Genomic DNA, 19,154 nt, shown 5'->3' on the forward strand with positions numbered 1-19,154 from the left:
AATTACATGAGAAATATGCACGCATTATCGGGGAACAAAGCCAAAAAGGTCATCGGTCTGCGCAGTCCGGTATTCCTCAGAACAGAAGCTTCATATCTGAAACAGTGGCGTCATTTCAGATTTTTTTTTCTTTTGGTATGGTTAGGGAGACGCTGTAAGGCCCCCCTCCCCCCCTCCCGAGAAATGTTTGGAGATTTGTACGCATTTTGAAGCCATGTAAGAGCTGCATTGATTTAATAAAGCGGCTAACAGGTGTGCCACGCGCACCCACATATTATTATTATTATTATTATTATTATTATTGTTTCAAAGGCTAGGGGACAAACCAATATATTATTATTATTATTATTATTATTATTATTATTATTATTATTATTTCAAAGGCTAGGGGGGCAAACCAAGTCTTGGTGGGTCCATCAGTCTCTTGGGGGGCGAATGCCCCCCCCCCCAAATGACGCCCCTGATCTGAAAACTGAAAATATGATGATGAGAGTAACTTCACAAAATCTATACGAAAAAACAAGTAGAAAACCAAGCGAAGAAATAATAATATGCACAAATGAACATATTAATCGTATATGCTTTGTTTACGAAAACGTCGATGATGTCATCTGACACGGCAGGAAAAAAAAATGACGAACATAAACACTCTCGCGCAAAACTCATGTGCTCTGTTTCCCTTCGGCGGTGACGATGCCAGCCAGCGCCGCGGATTTTCCCCTTTATTTCGGCCGTTAGTCGATTCGCCATCCGGAAAACTCCCTTCCGGATGCAGGGAGGGAGTTTTTTTTTTATTTTTTTATTTTTTTTTCGGAGGAAAACCCTGACCAGGAATTTGTTTACGGAGGATGAAATTGCTTGCGGTAAATGCCTTCGTGTGTTGCGATGCGGTGTTTTTGGGTATTACTGCCGGATGATACACTGTTTGTTGGTAGTTATATTGGAGAAGAGAGAGGACAATGTTTTCTTAAAGGTATAGTGAAGGGGGGAGAGAGAGAGAGAGAGAGAGAGAGAGAGAGAGAGAGAGAGAGAGAGAGAGAGAGAGAGAGAGAGAGAGAGAGAGAGAGAGAGAGAGAGAGAGAGAGAGAGAGAGAGAACAAACAAAGACTTCTTGTAGGTATAGTGAAGTAGAGAGAGAACAAAGCCTTCTTATATTTATATTTATAGTGAGAGAGAGAGAGAGAGAGAGAGAGAGAGAGAGAGAGAGAGAGAGAGAGAGAGAGAGAGAGAACAAAATCTTCTTATAATTATAGTGAAGTAGAGAGAGAGAGAGAGAGAGAGAGAGAGAGAGAGAGAGAGAGAGAGAGAGAGAGAACAGACTTCATATAGTTATAGTGAAGGAGAGAGAGAGAACAAAGACTTCTTTTAGTTATAGTGAAGGAGAGAGAGAGAGAGAGAGAGAGAGAGAGAGAGAGAGAGAGAGAGAGAGAGAGAGAGAACAAAGCCTTCGTAAGTAATATGCGTTAATGTTATATTACTGACTCTCTTTGTCGTGTATATTTTCTTGAGCATTATGTATTAATACTATATTACTGAGTCTGCGCATAGGTACATGACCGTAAAAACGCAAGTCAGTGATTCTGACAGCCAACATTCATCACCGGAGACTTGACAGTCGTCAGCCGCGATTATCCGATTCTCGGCCGTTTGCGAGAATAGGTTTTCTGTTACGTATGGCGCGCGCGTTCTTCTTCTTCTTCCCTTCCTGAACGCGCCGGATCGGTTAAATGGCTGATTTCGCGGCGACCTCTGTCTTTTAGAGCGTGCATAGATAAATAGATATCTTGTATGTGTCGATGTTGATATTTTGTCGTGTTTAATAAAAAAGGAAGGAAGTTTTCAACTTGAAGCCTGAACTTCCTGCTTCCCGCTTCTCGACCTCCTCCTTCCCGCGCTTTCTCGTGTAACTTCTGGCCTTTTTTCCCCCTCCCCCCTCCTCCCGCTTTCCCGAGGAACTTTGACCCTTTTTCCTCCCGCAAAGTAGTTACTGACTCTGCCTTCCCAGGAGGCGAAGTATCGTGGGTAAACATGGGTTTTTCTTTTGTTTTACTTTTCAGCGTTCACGGATTCTGCAGGTGTTCGGAACGAGCTGCTCTTTTCTTTTTCTTTCTTTCCCCACCTCTCCTTGGTACGCCATTTTACTCTATCTGTCCTCGGTCTTCGTTTATTTTAATTGGTAATTAGTCTCGATTCTTCCTTAAGTTTTTTTTTTCAGGCTGCCTTGTATTCGCTTCTTACCACTTTCCTCTTACCATTTTCAGGAAGCGCTTTGATTTCCGTTTATTTTTAGCAGTAAAATTGAGTGCAGCTTAAGGAATCGTCCTTCTCTCTCTCTCTCTCTCTCTCTCTCTCTCTCTCTCTCTCCACACTTTTCTTTGACCTGGAACCCAAGTAAATGGGGTCACGTGAGAAAACTAGTCCCTGTGTACTGGCTGGCTCCGATATACGATCCATGTGAGGAAAGCCAAGAGTCTGATTCCCAGCGATTGTGAAACGGGGAACAATCGAGTGTTTGGCGTTGCTTTTGCGGTTCGGGTGAAATTATTGTGGAAATCCGGACACTGAATCGAAAAGAAAGAAATTTGTGGTTTACGGAAGGCTTTTGGGGACAGGATATAGGAAGGTAGTAAGCAGGAAGAAGGTTTTGCTCGATCTGACGGAAGTTAGCGCATGGTTCGGATACAGCGAGTTTTTTGTATTACTGTGTATGAAATATGCTTGCTTTATTTACACTTCTTTTAATTGGAATTAAAGATGATAAATTATTTTAGGTAAGAGAAAATTATATTCAGTCAGTTTTCATCCAGTGAGTCATGTCATTGATTTTATGAAAATATGTCCATAATTATTTTGCAGAATTCTAAAGATATTTTTAATCTCTCTCTCTCTCTCTCTCTCTCTCTCTCTCTCTCTCTCTCTCTCTCTCTCTCTCTCTCTCTCTCCTAACAGTTTGGTAATCCTAGCAGAGGATGGTTCCAAACTTGATCTCGCCCATCATATCCTATTTCAGGATGAGAACTGACACTGTGACATTGAGTTATTAGGTCTAATATTGACTAAAATAGATATAAATCTGTTAACTCTTATTTTGACCCACTTAATCTATATCCAGTGTATAAGATTGCCTGTACATGTGGTTAGAAATTTTAATACTGAGAGATCATAAACATGTTTTAAGGATTTCAGGATATTTTGGGTACCTTGCTGTGGTAATTGTCTAATATATCTCCCTCTTGTTCAGAAAGGTCCAGCCATTATATAAAAAAAAACTCTTGAATCTTGTCAGTCTCAAAAACTGCAAGTGTGTGAACAGGCAACATGTTGGGAAAAGTATTTTGTTACCTGGAACTACAGTGTTTTATTATTACATGCTGTTTTCAAGGTAATGAGGATCTGTTATACAAAATCATTGAATTTGATTTTTTTTTTTTTTTTTTTCAGAGTCTGTCAGGCCACACAACCCCAGTAGAATGTGTTCGATTTGCTGGGTCCGAGAGCATGGTGTGCGCAGGTTCCCTAAGTGGCGCGCTCAAGATCTGGGATTTAGAAGCAACGAAGATTGTGAGAACGCTCACAGGCCATAAAGCCAATATTCGCTGTATAGATTTCCACCCATATGGAGATTTCATCGGCACTGGATCTCTGGACACAAATATAAAGGTTAGTTCTTATGTCTGGACATATGTAGCATTCAAGTTCACATAAATTTTATTCAAAAGGACAGTACAGTAGTGTTGCTATGTTTTGGTCTGCAATTCATGAGTTAGTCAGTTGTTAGAGTTAACGTGTTTGTTCTGTTGTTAGATTTAGTAATTACAGTTTCGTGTTTCATACCTGAACTGTTATCATTATCAAATGTTGCTGTTTCAGCTGTGGGATATTCGTCGCAAGGGTTGTATCTTCACGTACAAAGGCCACAACTTGACCGTCAACAGTTTAAAGTTTTCGCCTGATGGACAGTGGATTGCTTCAGCAGGAGAAGACTGCAATGTTAAGGTAATTTTTCACTGAATGGGAAGAAAGGGTCTAAGTGTTACATACACTCCTCCTTAGCCACAAACCTTACTGAGAAAAAGAGAGGATTACATTAAAAAATCCAAGTTATGGAAGGAAAGAGATAGACATTAATAAGAAAACATTTGACACTATAAAAGAATTCAGGATATGTGATAACAAGGTCTTTGTCATCTTTGAAAAAAAAAAACTTTTTTTTTAAAGATTTATGATGCAAAATTGTACTTTGATGCCTTATAAATCAGGTGGACAGTTTTTCATCCTAACTACTGTGTGAAGAGAGAGGAGAACCAAGATAACCAAAATTTTAAACATTTCTATTCAACCTATCTTCCATATAAAAGCTATTTGTGATCTACTCCACACTGCATAATGCTGTATATATTATAGAAATCATTTTGAGACTAAATACTTTGCTTGCATATAATGATTTGTCAAGCAGCCTTGTTTCTATTGAGCTCAGGGTTTTCCTTTGTACTTCAGTAAATTCTGGATTATAAATATAGCTCGAGCCCCTCCAGAAGAGCATCTGTTATATAAGATTCCAGTGATTTAAGTCACTAGAATTTTAACGTATTTGAAGGTTAAGACTTCAGGTTTTATATAAAGTTTATATGCATGATGAAGATTCATCCTTTTATTTAGTTGAATCAGGGGTCATGGCCATCCTTAGGTCAAAGGTCAAACAGGAGTCTAACCTTAGCTGTAACTTTCAAACTATATGAAATTAAGAGTTTATATATGGCATGCATGCTGCACTAATGTATCTAATATGCAAAGTGAGGTTAAGGTCTTGACCGAACGAAGGTCAAATGCAAATTGGCTACCTCGAGATGCATCGTGTTTTACAAGCACATCATGAGGTTATGTTGGGGAACTTATTTAATGAAAATTTGTTTGAACAAGTTACTCTGTCGACATAAAGCATTGTGCATTTCAGTTGTGGGACCTGCGAGCTGGTAAGATGATGACTGAGTTTGGCCAGCACACGGGACCAGTGAGTGATGTTGAGTTTCATCCTCATGAGTTTCTCTTGGCATCAGCATCACATGATAGAACTGTCAACTTCTGGGATCTTGAGAAGTTTGCCTTAGTTTCATCCACAGATGCTGATACAGGACCCATAAGGTGAGTACAGCAGGAGGTCAAGACCTACGGTAGTACGTGTACATGTTTTGCTTATTAGATTGATCATATCATAAGGAAGTCTTTGGTAAAGAATCACTTTTAACAGCAGTCTTTCTTTTTTTTCTCTCATGCACTGTATTTGCTTTCTATTATTTTAGTTTTTTACTTGGCTCTGTTTTGATTTTTATACATTTTCCAAAGTTTTTCTTAATTGAATTCTCTGTGTTTAGTATCCTAGACTACTGTAATTTTTTTATTATCATGAAGGCTGTCTTTAATGCCATGATATTGGAAAAAAAGAAAAAGAGAGGGATAAAATGCAATTAGGAAAATGTTGTGTGGCTGCTGTGGGAAAGGTGATGAGTGTGTTCTGTGTAAAGTGTATGGAATGTAACTAATGGTGTAACAAGATCTGCTCAGGTTTACTGATAGAGGTGTTTTTGATACCTGAGATATAATTAAAGAGGAAATAGGAGTAGATGGGAAATGAGAACCCTGTGGTGATAGATGGACGGGCCTTAAAAGATGTAGAACATTTTTGTCACTTTGGAGACGTACGGGACTGTCAAGGTGTTGAGAGATCTGAAAGGAAGAGATTAGCTGCAGCATGAGTGAAATGGAGAGAGAGATCGCAAGACCACTTGTTATAAAAAAGTCCCATTGGTAGAGAAATTGAAGATTTATAATGGTTATGTAAGTCTAGACTACTGTGTGCGGCAGAAACATGGGCACTGATAAGGAAAATGGAAGAGATTTTCGGAAGGGATAATCATAGACCAGAATGTAGTGAGAAGACTTATGAATGAGGAATTGGTGAAGATGTGGGATCCAGAGTGTTAACATTTTACAGAATGTATGAACTACCATAATTATAATCCTGACTAGTTACACACTATAGTAAGTGATAAAGAGCCTGCATTTCTTTATAGTTTCTAAAAGATTGTATGTTTGGTTATTTTTGTTAGAAAGTAACATAAAATAGTAACATAAAAGACATGAAGAAGTAGAAGCTTCTTACTTTATTTTTCTCTGGCTCACAATGTATCTATATCATTGCATTTGTTCTGAAAAATGAAGTCATTAATTTTTTTTGTGAAAAAATGTGAGAAACTTTGTTAGAGATGGAAACATGCTTTTCAGAATCTAAGTCAAATTACAAGAAAAAGGATAGAGGATCAACCTAAGCCTTAGCGTATTATGGTAGAATGCTTGTCTCATAGTATTTTTGGTACCAACAGGGAGGAAGAACATTGTCACTACCATATAATTGTCAGAATATATTATTATTTTGAGAAGGGTAGATTTAGTTAATATAAAAAATCATACAGTATTGTACTGTTGTAGTGTTAATAGGAATGTTGTAGCATCATGTGGTATATAAGTTTTTATAACTAAATTAATTTGTACACGGAATAAAATGAAAACTTCAGTTCTAAATTTTTCCATTTTCAACAGGACTATAGCGTACCATCCAGATGGCGACTGTCTGTATGCAGGTTCCCCAGATGTCCTAAAGGTTTATGGTTGGGAGCCAGCCCGAACATTTGACACAGTAGCTATGGGGTGGGGAAAGATCCAGGATATTGCTATTGCGTCCAATCAGTTGGTGAGTGACATACGTATTAATATGGTTGGGTAGTTGGTAAGTATTTCAAACTGGTATCTCATTTTCATTCGTCATGTGTCGTCAGTCATGGTCTTAAACAGTGTTATCTGCTTGTTAACACTGATTCTTCCTGGTTTTCTGTTTATAGAGATTTTTGGCTTAAACATCTTATTCTTTTAAATAAGTATTTTCATTACCTGGCATTACATGAGGAGTGTCAAGAGTGAAGGGTAACACATATCTTTACTATCAGAAATTATTTTCAAATTACCCTCATGCAGGGTAATTCTAGTTGAGATTGAAATAGGTGAAGTGAGATGTACTGCAGTCCAGAAAAGTACTCTAGTGTATTATTTAGATGAGGTGAACTTTTGACTCATGGTATTTGCAAATGTCAGATTGGCGCTGGATTCCATGGTGTGCACGTCTCATTGTACGTAGTGGATTTGAAGCGGGTGCAGCCGTTTGGAGGAGCGCAGCAAGACACTTCATCTACTTTCCGTTATGGTGCAGCAATAAGAAAAAGCTTTAGTAAGGATAAGAATTCCACGAAAGCCACGTAAGTACAGTAGTGTTTATTTTTTGTTGTAGCTTTGTTAATGGTTGCTATTGTGCTGTTGCTGTTGAGAAAAATTAAGTTTATACTGTCGTGCTGAACCATTTTTTATTTTGAAATATGGCTAGAATTGCAATTACTCTCAGTATTAGATGGCATTTACATGCAGAAGTCTGGTGCCAAAGTATTAACAACAAAATGTTTTGCTAAAATGGTTTGTTGTAATCTTTGCAAGAGAATGGACGAAATACAGGTAAATTTTTTAAATGTGAAGTGATCAGTTCAGCACAATTATATTGCATAACAAATCCTACTACAGCACAGTGGTTATAGATAGTATTTTGGTTTTGTTTTGTTTAGGGCCGAGTCTATGAAGACTGAAGAAGCATCGGACACAGGAGGGGAAGAGCCGCAGGAGGAGGACCCACCTCCACAAATTAATAACCTAAATGAATACCATAATATATTCAAAACGCGACGGGAGTGTGAGTTACTCATTTGTATGTTTAATTACATAATTTTCACTGAAATTTTTTGTGCTATTAGCTCTTTCTTTTCTTGGTCATTTTTCCATTGAAAATTTAATGTCATACACACAGTTTTCCCTCCAGATCAGTTGAAAAGTGGGTTGTGAGGCTTCCGTATCATTAGCAGCTAATATGCAGCTTCATATATATTGGGGATAATGTTAGAGGTATGATTGATTGTAAAGACTAGGGGCAATTACAAACATTTTGATTTTATATTCATAAATTCATGAATACAGTAATTGGGGGTATTTATATAAATGAAAAGTGATTAGGGTCACCATGAAGAATGGTAAGGAAGCCAGTTTTTCTTTCAGCTTAGATTTAAACATTTTTAATTTATCTGAATGGATTGCAAAATTAATTGAATGAATGAGAACTCTGCAGCAAGCAGGAAGATCTAGTGAGATGGCAGTGTTGATTCCACTTATTCCCATGGAAAAGTGATGAAGTAGTTGAGTTTACGTTACAAAGCAGGATGGAGCACGGGCAGTGGGAATCATCTGGCTCTTGATTGATTCAAGCCTGGTGGTATTGTGATTTCCACGGTCACACGATGTATGTGATTAATGGGAGTTTAAAATCTATATTTTATGCCGATATACTAAGGTTTAGCAAGGTGTCTTCATGACTTCGGTAGATATGGGAATGAAATGTGTGTAGATTTGACGTTGAATTTTAATGGAAATCTTGTTAACCGAGTGATGTTATTTTGTGAATCACTCCCTCAGTATGAAATGCAAATTTAGTATAACCATACTTTAATTACATTTAGAAATAGATTTGTTTCTATTTACATGCTTTAATTAAAAGAATGGGATTGCACAAGAATGTTTTTCTTTTAACTGTTCAAATTGAAATATGGGGTATTGTTAAATAGTTTACTCAGACATTTGGTTGGATGAAACTTATCTTCATTGAACTTCAAAAGGAAGACATATCTTATGCATCCTATATAATAAAAACTAATCTTATTAAATAAAATATATAATTAGGTGATAAAATATTCATAAGATTTTGTCCTTGAATGATGGTTTTCTGTGAGTGGCACATCACTTTCTGCACTCCAAAATCACACCCAAGTAAGATAAAAGCTGCACAGTGTTTTCTGGAACATCTCATGGTAAAGTTCACGGGTGATAGTTCTCATTTGCATTATTCATTTTATCAGCCACTTCACTGTTAGGCTTTTTTTTTTATGTTCAGGAACAGATTAATTTTATGTATATTTGTTGTTTCCTGGTCAAAGATACTGCTTTGTTGAATAAAGCTGTTGTCTGCACAGTTGTTATCTTGGGGTTTATGTTCTGGCTTCATCTTGGTATTTTGTGGACTGACATTTGCTTAAAAAAAAGATAGGATTTTGTTGATGCCATTTTTTTTTATTATAATCATTGTTCATGGCAAATTATTTGCAAAAGCACATTCATGTTTTCATTAAGTTTTGGAATGGATTTCTAAAAGCACAGCATAAAGTTTTTGAGATTGTACAATTTTAAACTTTGATATATACCGGAATGTTGAACTCTTTGATATATATATACCTGAATGTTGGTTTATACAGGATATACTATTTTCAACTCTTTGGTATATACCTGAATGTTGGTTTATACAGGATGCTAGTTAAAACAAAAAAGATAATATGCTATACTAATTTCAAATTACAAAAACTGATAAATATTATTCCACCAATGGTATTAATTTCTATGAGGAGTGTTTTCCAGACGGGAATGGATTCCCTGTTGGGTAACATCCTCACAGGGACATATTTTTAGTATAATAAAATAGGTATTCAGATCACAGTCACATTTCTAGACACTTGCAGAGCAGGTCCAAAAGAATTTTTTTTTCATTGATGTTGGATGAAAATTACAATACCTAGCAAGAGATATTGGGAAAAAGACCTAAAGGAATAGAGCTTGGGGCTGAAGGGACACTATAAAAAGATTTGATTTCTCCCACAAATTACTGTGTACGGCATGTTGAAGGTGGTATCCCCTACAGGCTTCACTAGGTCAGAATAATTTGGTCATGAAGATTATTTGTAAGTGAAAAATCACATAAGTAATAAATGCAGAATAGTGAAAAACAAAAATGTTTATAAATTTTGGTAATTTTTAAGATAATGGTATGTTCACAAGGGGCCTTGCATAAAATAGACATTGGTAAGATTCAGTTTTTGGAAAATATGTTCATTTTGATTTTTTGCCATTTTTATATAAGAGAGTTTACAGACCCACTTTTACAGTTGCTGTGATACTTAGTAAGAGATTGTACACTGAGTGACAAATTGCATTTATAGAACAGACAAAGTTGTAGTTGACAAATGAAACTTTCCCTTGCTGAGAACACTTGTCTTACCTTTATCTCTTTGATTAAGTCAGTGATTGTACTGTGATGATTTCTTCAATTTATCTTGCATTTTATGTTATTATCTTTACTGATTAACATAATTTATTCAATTATCTATAAGTTCTTTCACATCAGGGGTTGGTTTTTTTATTTTTTATGTGTATTGGACATGTGCCTATTGTGTTGCTATGTAAATGCATTATCAAGTGGTCTGTTGATTATTTTGAAGTGTCCTGTAGTGTCTTCCCACTTATGTGATTAATCTCTCTCTCTCTCTCTCTCTCTCTCTCTCTCTCTCTCTCTCTCTCTCTCTCTCTCTCTCTCTCTCTCTCTCTTAGGGCCAGTCCTGTGAGTTTCTAGAAATGTTACTCATCCATTATTTTTATGTAGATTCTGTACTTGTATAGAAAATATTGTTTTATATGTTGTATATATCATATATATACATACTAGTAATATAAGAAAGGGTTGAGATGGCAAGTCCATGCTTTAAGGATTTTATGTACTGTCCTGGAGCTCAAACCAAGGTATTGTGCCTTCATTTTGCACACTTATATAGCAACTAGTAGTAAGATAACTGTTCCTGGACTGGAACACTGTTGCACATAGGAAAAAATATACGAACGCTCTTCGCATTTTATATAGTATGATTGTTAAATGTGTTTTGACGTTGTTGATGCTGTATTAGGTATGTATAATACTCCAAAATTTTGAGTTTATAACAGTATAAGAGAATTAACTGCATTGCTTTCAGAATTGTATGTTATAGCTAAATTCTCTGCTGCAATATGCTCTCTCTGCAATTTTTCAACTCTTTAAAGTAGTGGCCTTTGAAGACTAAATTTAGCATTGCCATGCACACTTGGAAGTATAACTCTCAATAAAGAAGTCTATTTCAGGAATACTGTATATAAAATCCTTTATTTACAAAAGCTCTCATGTTATATTATGGCTATGACATAGGCAATTTAATATTTTATCTTTTAGAATTTTATAAATTTACTTCTGAGGTTAACTTGCTGTATAATTGTATATTTTTGTAACTCCCTTTGCATCAGATATGTTACTGATTTATAAACAAGGCCATCACTTATATACATTTGTGGATCTTTGAATGTCCTAGACACTACACTCTTGTCCAGTAGACAAGAAAATCAGTTGCAGCTTAGTGCATACACCATCTGGAGTTTCAGAGCCTGATTGATCTTGCACCCCAATTTTCTTGTCTATGTAGAGCTGTTAAAAGCGGACCACAATTCCAAGATTATTCCTTGCTGCAGAATTGCAGAAAGCCCTGAGATGCCATTATTTCTCTCATATCCTCGAGATTCCATTATTTCAGAGTGCAGGATCCAATATGCATAGTCACCGTGCATTAAACATCTTCATTAAAATTTTGGGAAGAGGAAGATGGAGTTGAGATAGTTCACACATTTGTTGGAAGGCATTATGTGGTAACAGGCAGTCTCAGTTTGGGGAATCAGGGTCTTCCATCAGATATGTGCAAGGCTCCTTGGCATTAGTTAGTCAACCTATTTGGATTGAGCCTCAGTTGCAACCTACGAGTGCATTAACTTTGCCCAGCTGGACTAAGCAGCATACAAGGTGTTAGTCACTGCATTTGGCCATTCAGTCGCCCAGACCTTCCACCTAAATTGCAATTTGTAAATGAATCATGGGTTGTGATGAAAAAATATAAATAAAAATTGATATTTTCCCCACAAGCCATCATTCATGATTTCTTGCTTTATGATATTGCAGATGATCTAAAACCTACTATCCAGACTACATGAAAAGTGTGGCGGTTGGTTGATGGGTACCTGAGGCTCCGGTTGGTGCATTTACCAAAACATTATTATATTTCTTCAGTCTATTGGACTGAAGAGTGCAGTGTCTGAGACACACTAAAGATCCATGAATGGGTTATGAGTAGGGTGTATTTGAAAGAAATTGGCATTGCTTTATAACTAGTTACCTTTTTTGTGAAAGTTGCCTTGTAGATTCATTGTTAGGCTATAAGCCAATATTGCAACGTAATTCATTATGATTCTTATGAATTGAAAAGTTGTTACTTACTACTGTGGTATTTTCCTTTTCCCACTTATTAATACATTGTTTCCCTTTCATGGGATTTTTGGCAGAGTGAGCTGCTTTAAAGTACTAGGGCACATATCCCGTCTAGACATTACTTGTGTGTAGTTCAACAGCTTGATTCAGTATGCAGTACAGTTATGGCCAGTCAGTCACATATTTTGTTTATTTACTGGTATTTATTTATTCTTCTTTGCTTGCAGTACAGAGAACGCCTCCTCTTCCTGAACCCCCTGCTTCTGTTAATAATAATAATGGTATGTAGTCCCATGCCCATTTGCCCTTTGCTTGACCAGTACCTCTGAAAAGGAAATGCTGATAAATGATGGGAGTGGTGTTGAAGGAGATATACTGTATAAGTAATACTTTTTATTAAAGGACGGAATACGTTTGTGGTAGGACTAAGAGATAACAGTGTGTGCATTGGGATTTGTCATGTTGATAAATAGGATTAGTGTACTTTAAACATTATTATTGCCCTCTAGGATACTTACTTTTAATAATATTAAGGCTTTTCGTGGGGGTGTTAAGAAGATTCATGTATTTATCATACATGATGATAATGCCTCTTCATTTGATTTTTGTTTTTCCTGAATTCCTCGTTGGAAATTCTCAGCTTTTTAATCATTCTAGTTGCATGGCACACTGTAAAAGCATAATGCCAGGTGTGCAGCATTTGTTGATAGTGATTTTTGAGGACATTTTTGTGTGTCAAATTACAGGTAAAGGGATAGGAGCAGTATCCATCCCAAGATATAGATTATTATTTTTGCTTTATATAGCTGTCTGCAGCAGGATTAATTGTAGGAAGTGAGATTTTGCACGTGCAGATTTTATGCCTTTGGTTTTTTTGGATAAAGAATTATAGCGGACTGACAACTGGTGTAACTGCTTCAGAAGAAGGATAGAATTTGAGAATGCTAAGATATATATTATAACTGGATAGAGGTGCTTTTTGGTATTCTTTGGGACCTTGCGGTTGAATTTTTTATTCTACAATTAGCAACCCTTGTCTGGATCAATATCAATAGATGTTGAACCTCAGCATTTTCCTCCCATGCTTTCACATCTGCTTTTTAACATAATTTATTTTGAGATGTTTAAGCTTTTTAATACCATAGTTTTCATTACCAAATTTTAACATAGATACTTCTTATAGCACACATTATTCAACCTTAGTATCTTTTGTGGAAGTATTTTTGTATTCAGGCAGGATATATATAAGGTCTCCCTTAGTTATAAAGCATGCTGTAGATGGGGGTGCTGTAATGGTATTGTATGAATATGAATATTGATTTGTGTTTTAATTTTAGGGCTGTGTCACCACAAAGCAGATAATTTTGGCTTATATAGTACCTGGTTCATTAAAGAATGTGTCTTAAAGTTTTGAATTGTTAACACCATATTCACATTTTTATTTGAACAAGGACAGCTCATTGGCCTTCTTTGGCCTCCTTGAAATTTCTGAATTGCCATTCTTTGCTCTCAAGCTTCCAACTTAGCATAGATGACCAGCATATCTTCCAACTGCAGTGACACCTCTCGTACAATTTTTCCTTAACCACACAGTGCCTTTGACTGCACTTTGTGACTACAACAGTCTAATCTAGAGCAGGGTATCCTAGCTAACATATTTAGGAATGGGCTATTATAATGTGCAAATAAACAGAATTAAACAGTAAAAAGTTTTCTGCATTTCTTACCTTAAATTTAAGGATGTTTGTGGGAAGAGTAGGCTGACCTGGCCACTTATGATGTGAAGAGAGAGATAGAAAGGATATTTCTCTTTTTAATGTACAGTGCAATTACACAAGGTGCACAACAATTGTTAATTGTCAATCCTAGATTTATAAACATGCTATGTTTTCAATTGGCATGTTTTAAAAAATCCCTGCACTCATCTTTTCGTGCGATTAATGTCCCAATTTACTTGTATCTTGCTTGGTTGCTTGACTCACTAAGGAATTGAGTTCTGTAGGCTGGAATACTCTTCTCACAAACATCCACCAGTTTAATTTAAACTGGTACACGTTCACCATTGTTTATGTTTTATGTTGCCTTATACATGAGAATAACCTATTACTGTATTTTTATATTAAAATGTTAACAGCACTCCTCCAAGTCTGTCTCTTAACTCTAGGCCAGAAAAGATAGCTTAGTCCTTGACATCTCTTATCAGACTTACCGTGTCCTTGGTCAGCTTAGGCTGTAAAATGTTTACTAATTTAAGATAAATGAAATATACTTTTTTTTTATTCTTTATTTTCATTGTGTTATTGGCCAAATGTGTGTGCGTGCACAGGGCAGCTAAATAAATTGCAAGGTTAGAGTAAGGTTCCAGAGTAGCTTAGTGTAGGCTAAGCTTAAGGGCTATTCTTTTAAATGCTCTTAAGTGTCACTTCTTCCTTCCTTCCTTCCTTCCTTCCTTCCTTCCTTCCTTCCTTCCTTCCTTCCTTCCCATCACTGCTTTTAGGAGATGATTGTATACAGTGTTTCCTTACTGTGGGATATATTCCCAGACCAAAAATACATAATTTGCTCTTTAATCATAGTAAAAGTTAGCGACGTGTATTTTTATTATATGATGTAAGGTGAATGCCAGAAACATTTCTGATGCCCCAACTGTACCACAAAAGTAGCAAAACAATTAAACAAAAATAGCAAAGAAATTAAACTTCTTCGCATGGACTTCAAATTAGGCTTAGGATTTATATTACACTTTTCACACGGCACATAGCACTAGAAACCACTTACAGTCACAGTTCCTGTGCAATACAGTACATAAACTGTGAAAGTAATATTAGCAATAACATGTATGTGTACTATATAATGCATGTGTATATAAAACTGTCAATAACTTTTGTGTTCTGTTGAATATGAATGTCACTGAATTTATGTTCTTTTCTGTTCTGTTGAATATAAATGTCACTGAATTTATGTAAAATCATTTTTCAGAGCCCACCTGCATAAGCTGAAAATGTTGTGCATCCTTGGTATTCTTTCTTCATAAAATAATAAAAATAGTTTAAAATGAACTTAGAGTCCAAACAATTTACAGATGATCTAGGATCCTTTGAAAGCAAATGACAAACCCATGACTCAGTTTAATTCAGTATGAACCATTTTGTCTTGCCTGTATGGGATACAAATCAAGGAAATTGTAATTGGTTTCATTGCCCTGATATTGTTAGTGAAAGAAAGAAAATGTTCTCAGATTACGGCATATTTAAGTATGCTTTAGTCATTCATTTACAAGATTGTTCATTTTCTAAATATGTTTACAATAAACGGTATATGCAACTAGATTTCTGTTAAGGTAGAAAAAGAAATGGGTAAGGTGTATGTGTTTGTCATTTCCTCTCAGCTGGGCTGTCTTAAAGATTTCTGTATCTTTTCATATATTGACATTTTTAAAGATAACAGACATTGACATACAATTCAGCAAATCAGACTGTAGTTTTTTAGATTTAGCTTTTTATGGTGCTCATAACATGATGAATATTAGAGATAAATAACTGACATATTAATTGGGCTGGCTAGGTTTTTGGGGGTGAAAATCTGCATGTACTATATTGGTATATTATATATACCAGGAATAAAGACATTGCATATGTCAATATTATCACAAAAACCATTGTAATTATTTTGCTTGTACCATTCTAAAAATTACTAATCCTTATTCTCTCTAGATTTAACGATGCAGTATGAGTGGAATTAACACGGTACAAAAATGATGGAAAAATAATTGTATGAGGTCGTATATGTTACAGCATAAGACCTGTAATCTTACAGCAGCTTGCCTAGGGTTTCAAGGCTACTGACCTTACTTATGTTATTCCAGGGACTGGGCTTCTTGCATTAATGGGAAAAAGGTGCCACAAGTCAGTTTTGATGATACTTTTCAGTAGAATTTTTAATTTTTATCTCGATATATTGTACTGACCAAATGCAAATTATCCACTTAGTGGTATGGATACAAAAAATTTCCTGTAACAACGGGACATCAGTGAATTTTGAAATAGGTAATGTTTTATATTGCCACGCCATAAACGAGAAAAATGTCAAAATTTTAGGTTTCTCAATTTCTTTAGTTGAGGTGTCAGCTGACCCCTTTGAATCATCACCTGCTTTGTGAAATACATGAATATTGCAGATAGGCAGTTGATTGTTATGAATATTACATTTGAGCAGTTGACTTATTAGAATACCCCTGTTGTGATGAATATTACAAAAGGGCAGCTGGCATCTTAAATAATATGTTGATGTTTGTGTTATGTAACCTGATTTGTTTAAGGTGGCATGTTCCCATGAACTGTCTAATTTTCTATCAAAAATGTTATTACTCTTATGCTGGTGCATAAATATTCAGTCATTTATTTCTTTGGTAGGTAGGTTTTGTGATGTACTTTAATAACAGCAAAGGCTGTCACCTTAAACTCTCAGGTATTTTAGTGAAAAATGAATTGACTCATAGTGTGGAGAAATAGAAGTATTTTGTTTCATAAATTCATATAATTTACTTACATATACTCTACTGTATGTTCATAATGTTTCATAATATTGCATCATAGTAAGTGAATGCTGTGATTGTCACACCATCATCCAAAGTTAATCATGGTGTCTTTTTGTGACTTGTCTTCTATAGATCCCATGGTGCCACAAGTAATGACAAGTCCTGATGTCATAAAACCAGAACCCATGAGAGCAGTTCCTCCTCCAGCTTCTGTAGTTCGGGCAAATAGTCCTGACCCGGGCAGAAGAGGCTCTGCACACGTAGTGTCTCATCTACCGCGACCGATAGCAACACCCAGGGAAACTGTTACACCAAGGTATTTAAAGACAGACTTGTGATTGTAGCTTTATTTGGAGAGTAGTTATTAGAGATACTCATTTTGAGTATTAAGCATAAGAAGTGGAGCAAAAGCTTAACAGATGTAGAATTTAAAAGTATTTTATAATGGGAGTAGTTATGGCTAGTCATCCTTCTTCATCAAGAACTGTTTTACTAATTTTCATTGTCCTTTTCTATGGCTTACATCATCCAGCCTATCATGTTGGTGAGGATGTTGATCATTTTGTAGGATTTGCATTTTATAGATCATAGTTTTATGATTAGTGCAAAGCTGTGTAGACTAGATGGTAAGTAAGATGTAGGGAGTGTAATATTTTTTGCTCTATATTGGTCTTTTAAAATGAACTCAAGACAACATTGCTTTTTAAGATGGTAATATCCTATTTTCTTGAAACACTGTATATTTGCAGTTCTTCCATTTGCATATACTGGATATGGTGGTGTGTATCTTGCGTGTATTGTTTCTTTTGAGTGCCTTTATGTCTTGCATCTAAAATTGCAGTCTTTGATCTTGCCATTTTCTTTTACATTTAAACCTCTTGAGTTATTGATTGGTTGTACACTTGTTGTACAGAATTTTTACACCTACCAACATCCTGTTTGACAAAGAACTTGCCACGCGTTTTCACCACCAGTTTACGGGGAGTCAGAACTATTTGTTTGAAGGGGAATGAATATGTATCCATATGTTTATTAGTACTTTAAGTAACTAATTGTGATGTCTTTTTATATAAGGACAATTGATTGGTTTTTCAATAACAGAGTATTTTTTTTTTTTTACAAATCCATCACTCATATGCAGCCCACATTCATGGTATGATTGTCCCAGACCATGCAGTCTTGCATCTAAAATACAGAAGAGGATTGGTTGTAGATTTGTTTGCATCACCTAGAATCACATATTCAGAGCAAAAGAACAAAGCTATAGGTAACAGGGTTGAAAGTAGGGAATTTGTCATACAAATGATGGATTTGTATGAAAAATCAAGGCATTTGTCCCTCAGATGTTTTGGGGACCAAGGGTGCCAGGTCCCTGCAAAAATTGAAAATGCTTGAGTATTCCTTGAAACACCTCCCAACCTAAGTGTAATGTAGACCAGTATTTAACATAAACAACAGTTTATATGAGAGAGAGAGAGTTAGTTCTTGAATTTATTAAAACCTAAACTGAGTTGCCCTCCATTTTGTAGAAGCTCCTGAAAGGTTGATCCAGGAGATGACATTGGTTTGTTGTTTGCTCCAGTAAATCAACACCATGAAATACATCCAGTGTCATAATCTCAGTCAAAAGAAAAATTTCTGTTTCTGGTGATGAAGACAACTTATCAATCTTGGATTTGTAGAGAGAGAGTGGATATGCAGTTGTCTTGGGCATTGATTGCAAGCTTTCGTGTGTGCTCCTGGATTCATAAGTAGATAAACGGCTTAAACTGAGTCTCGAAGCCAATATGTTCTGCTGTTGTCACCCCAGCAGAAAAAGGCACTGCGAGAAGAGCTGAAGGCTTTTAGGCTGCCACTGATACCTTGGGATAGTCCAGACAGAGTTTTGGTAGATCCACTAACTCTGTCCAAAGAGGAAAAAAACATGGGAGAGGACTATTTCCCTTTGGCACAAAGAGTCAAGACAGATGACTTAGAAGCAGAATAGGATTTCTTGGTCAGACATTGCATCCATGCAGAAGGGAAACCAGTTCTGTATTGGACAGATAATGTAAGTACACACCTGTCCCTGATGCACATTATACAGCAAATGAGGGTCCCTGTTAATGTTGGACATAAAGGTGTGATAGGTTTAACCTGGCAAGCTATCATGAATACACTGTGGCTTCTTGAAGGGTAATTAAAGTCACAGTCGAATTGGGGAAAACACAATTATAAATCCCAGCATGTATACTCAAGCCACTGACGTGTACTGTAAATATAAAGGCAGTACTTTGATAGTGAAGTGAAATCAAATATACAGTACTCAAGGTCACAGAATCAGTTATAAAATAGAACTTATCGTAAATGAACCTAGTTACTCAAAGT

At 36.0% G+C, this 19,154-nt stretch overlaps 1 protein-coding gene across 24 annotated transcripts in view; it reads left to right on the plus strand.

The window, feature by feature from the left end:
- kat80 (katanin 80) overlaps positions 1–19,154 on the plus strand; it is a 214,553-nt gene that overhangs the window by 171,781 nt on the left and 23,618 nt on the right. For 14 of the 24 annotated variants that reach the window (XM_067116965.1, XM_067116964.1, XM_067116953.1 and 11 more), the window contains 8 exons: positions 3,442–3,660; positions 3,871–3,996; positions 4,955–5,142; positions 6,598–6,748; positions 7,147–7,307; positions 7,665–7,789; positions 12,478–12,531; positions 16,920–17,103. In XM_067116965.1, the coding sequence (XP_066973066.1) occupies positions 3,442–3,660; positions 3,871–3,996; positions 4,955–5,142; positions 6,598–6,748; positions 7,147–7,307; positions 7,665–7,789; positions 12,478–12,531; positions 16,920–17,103 (1,208 nt within the window). The remainder of the gene's footprint in view (positions 1–3,441; positions 3,661–3,870; positions 3,997–4,954; positions 5,143–6,597; positions 6,749–7,146; positions 7,308–7,664; positions 7,790–12,477; positions 12,532–16,919; positions 17,104–19,154) is intronic. The other 10 variants (XM_067116971.1, XM_067116960.1, XM_067116976.1 and 7 more) reach the window with 1 other exon arrangement.

This window comes from Macrobrachium rosenbergii, chromosome 14, assembly GCF_040412425.1.
Source record: "Macrobrachium rosenbergii isolate ZJJX-2024 chromosome 14, ASM4041242v1, whole genome shotgun sequence".
Lineage (NCBI taxonomy): Eukaryota > Metazoa > Arthropoda > Malacostraca > Decapoda > Palaemonidae > Macrobrachium > Macrobrachium rosenbergii.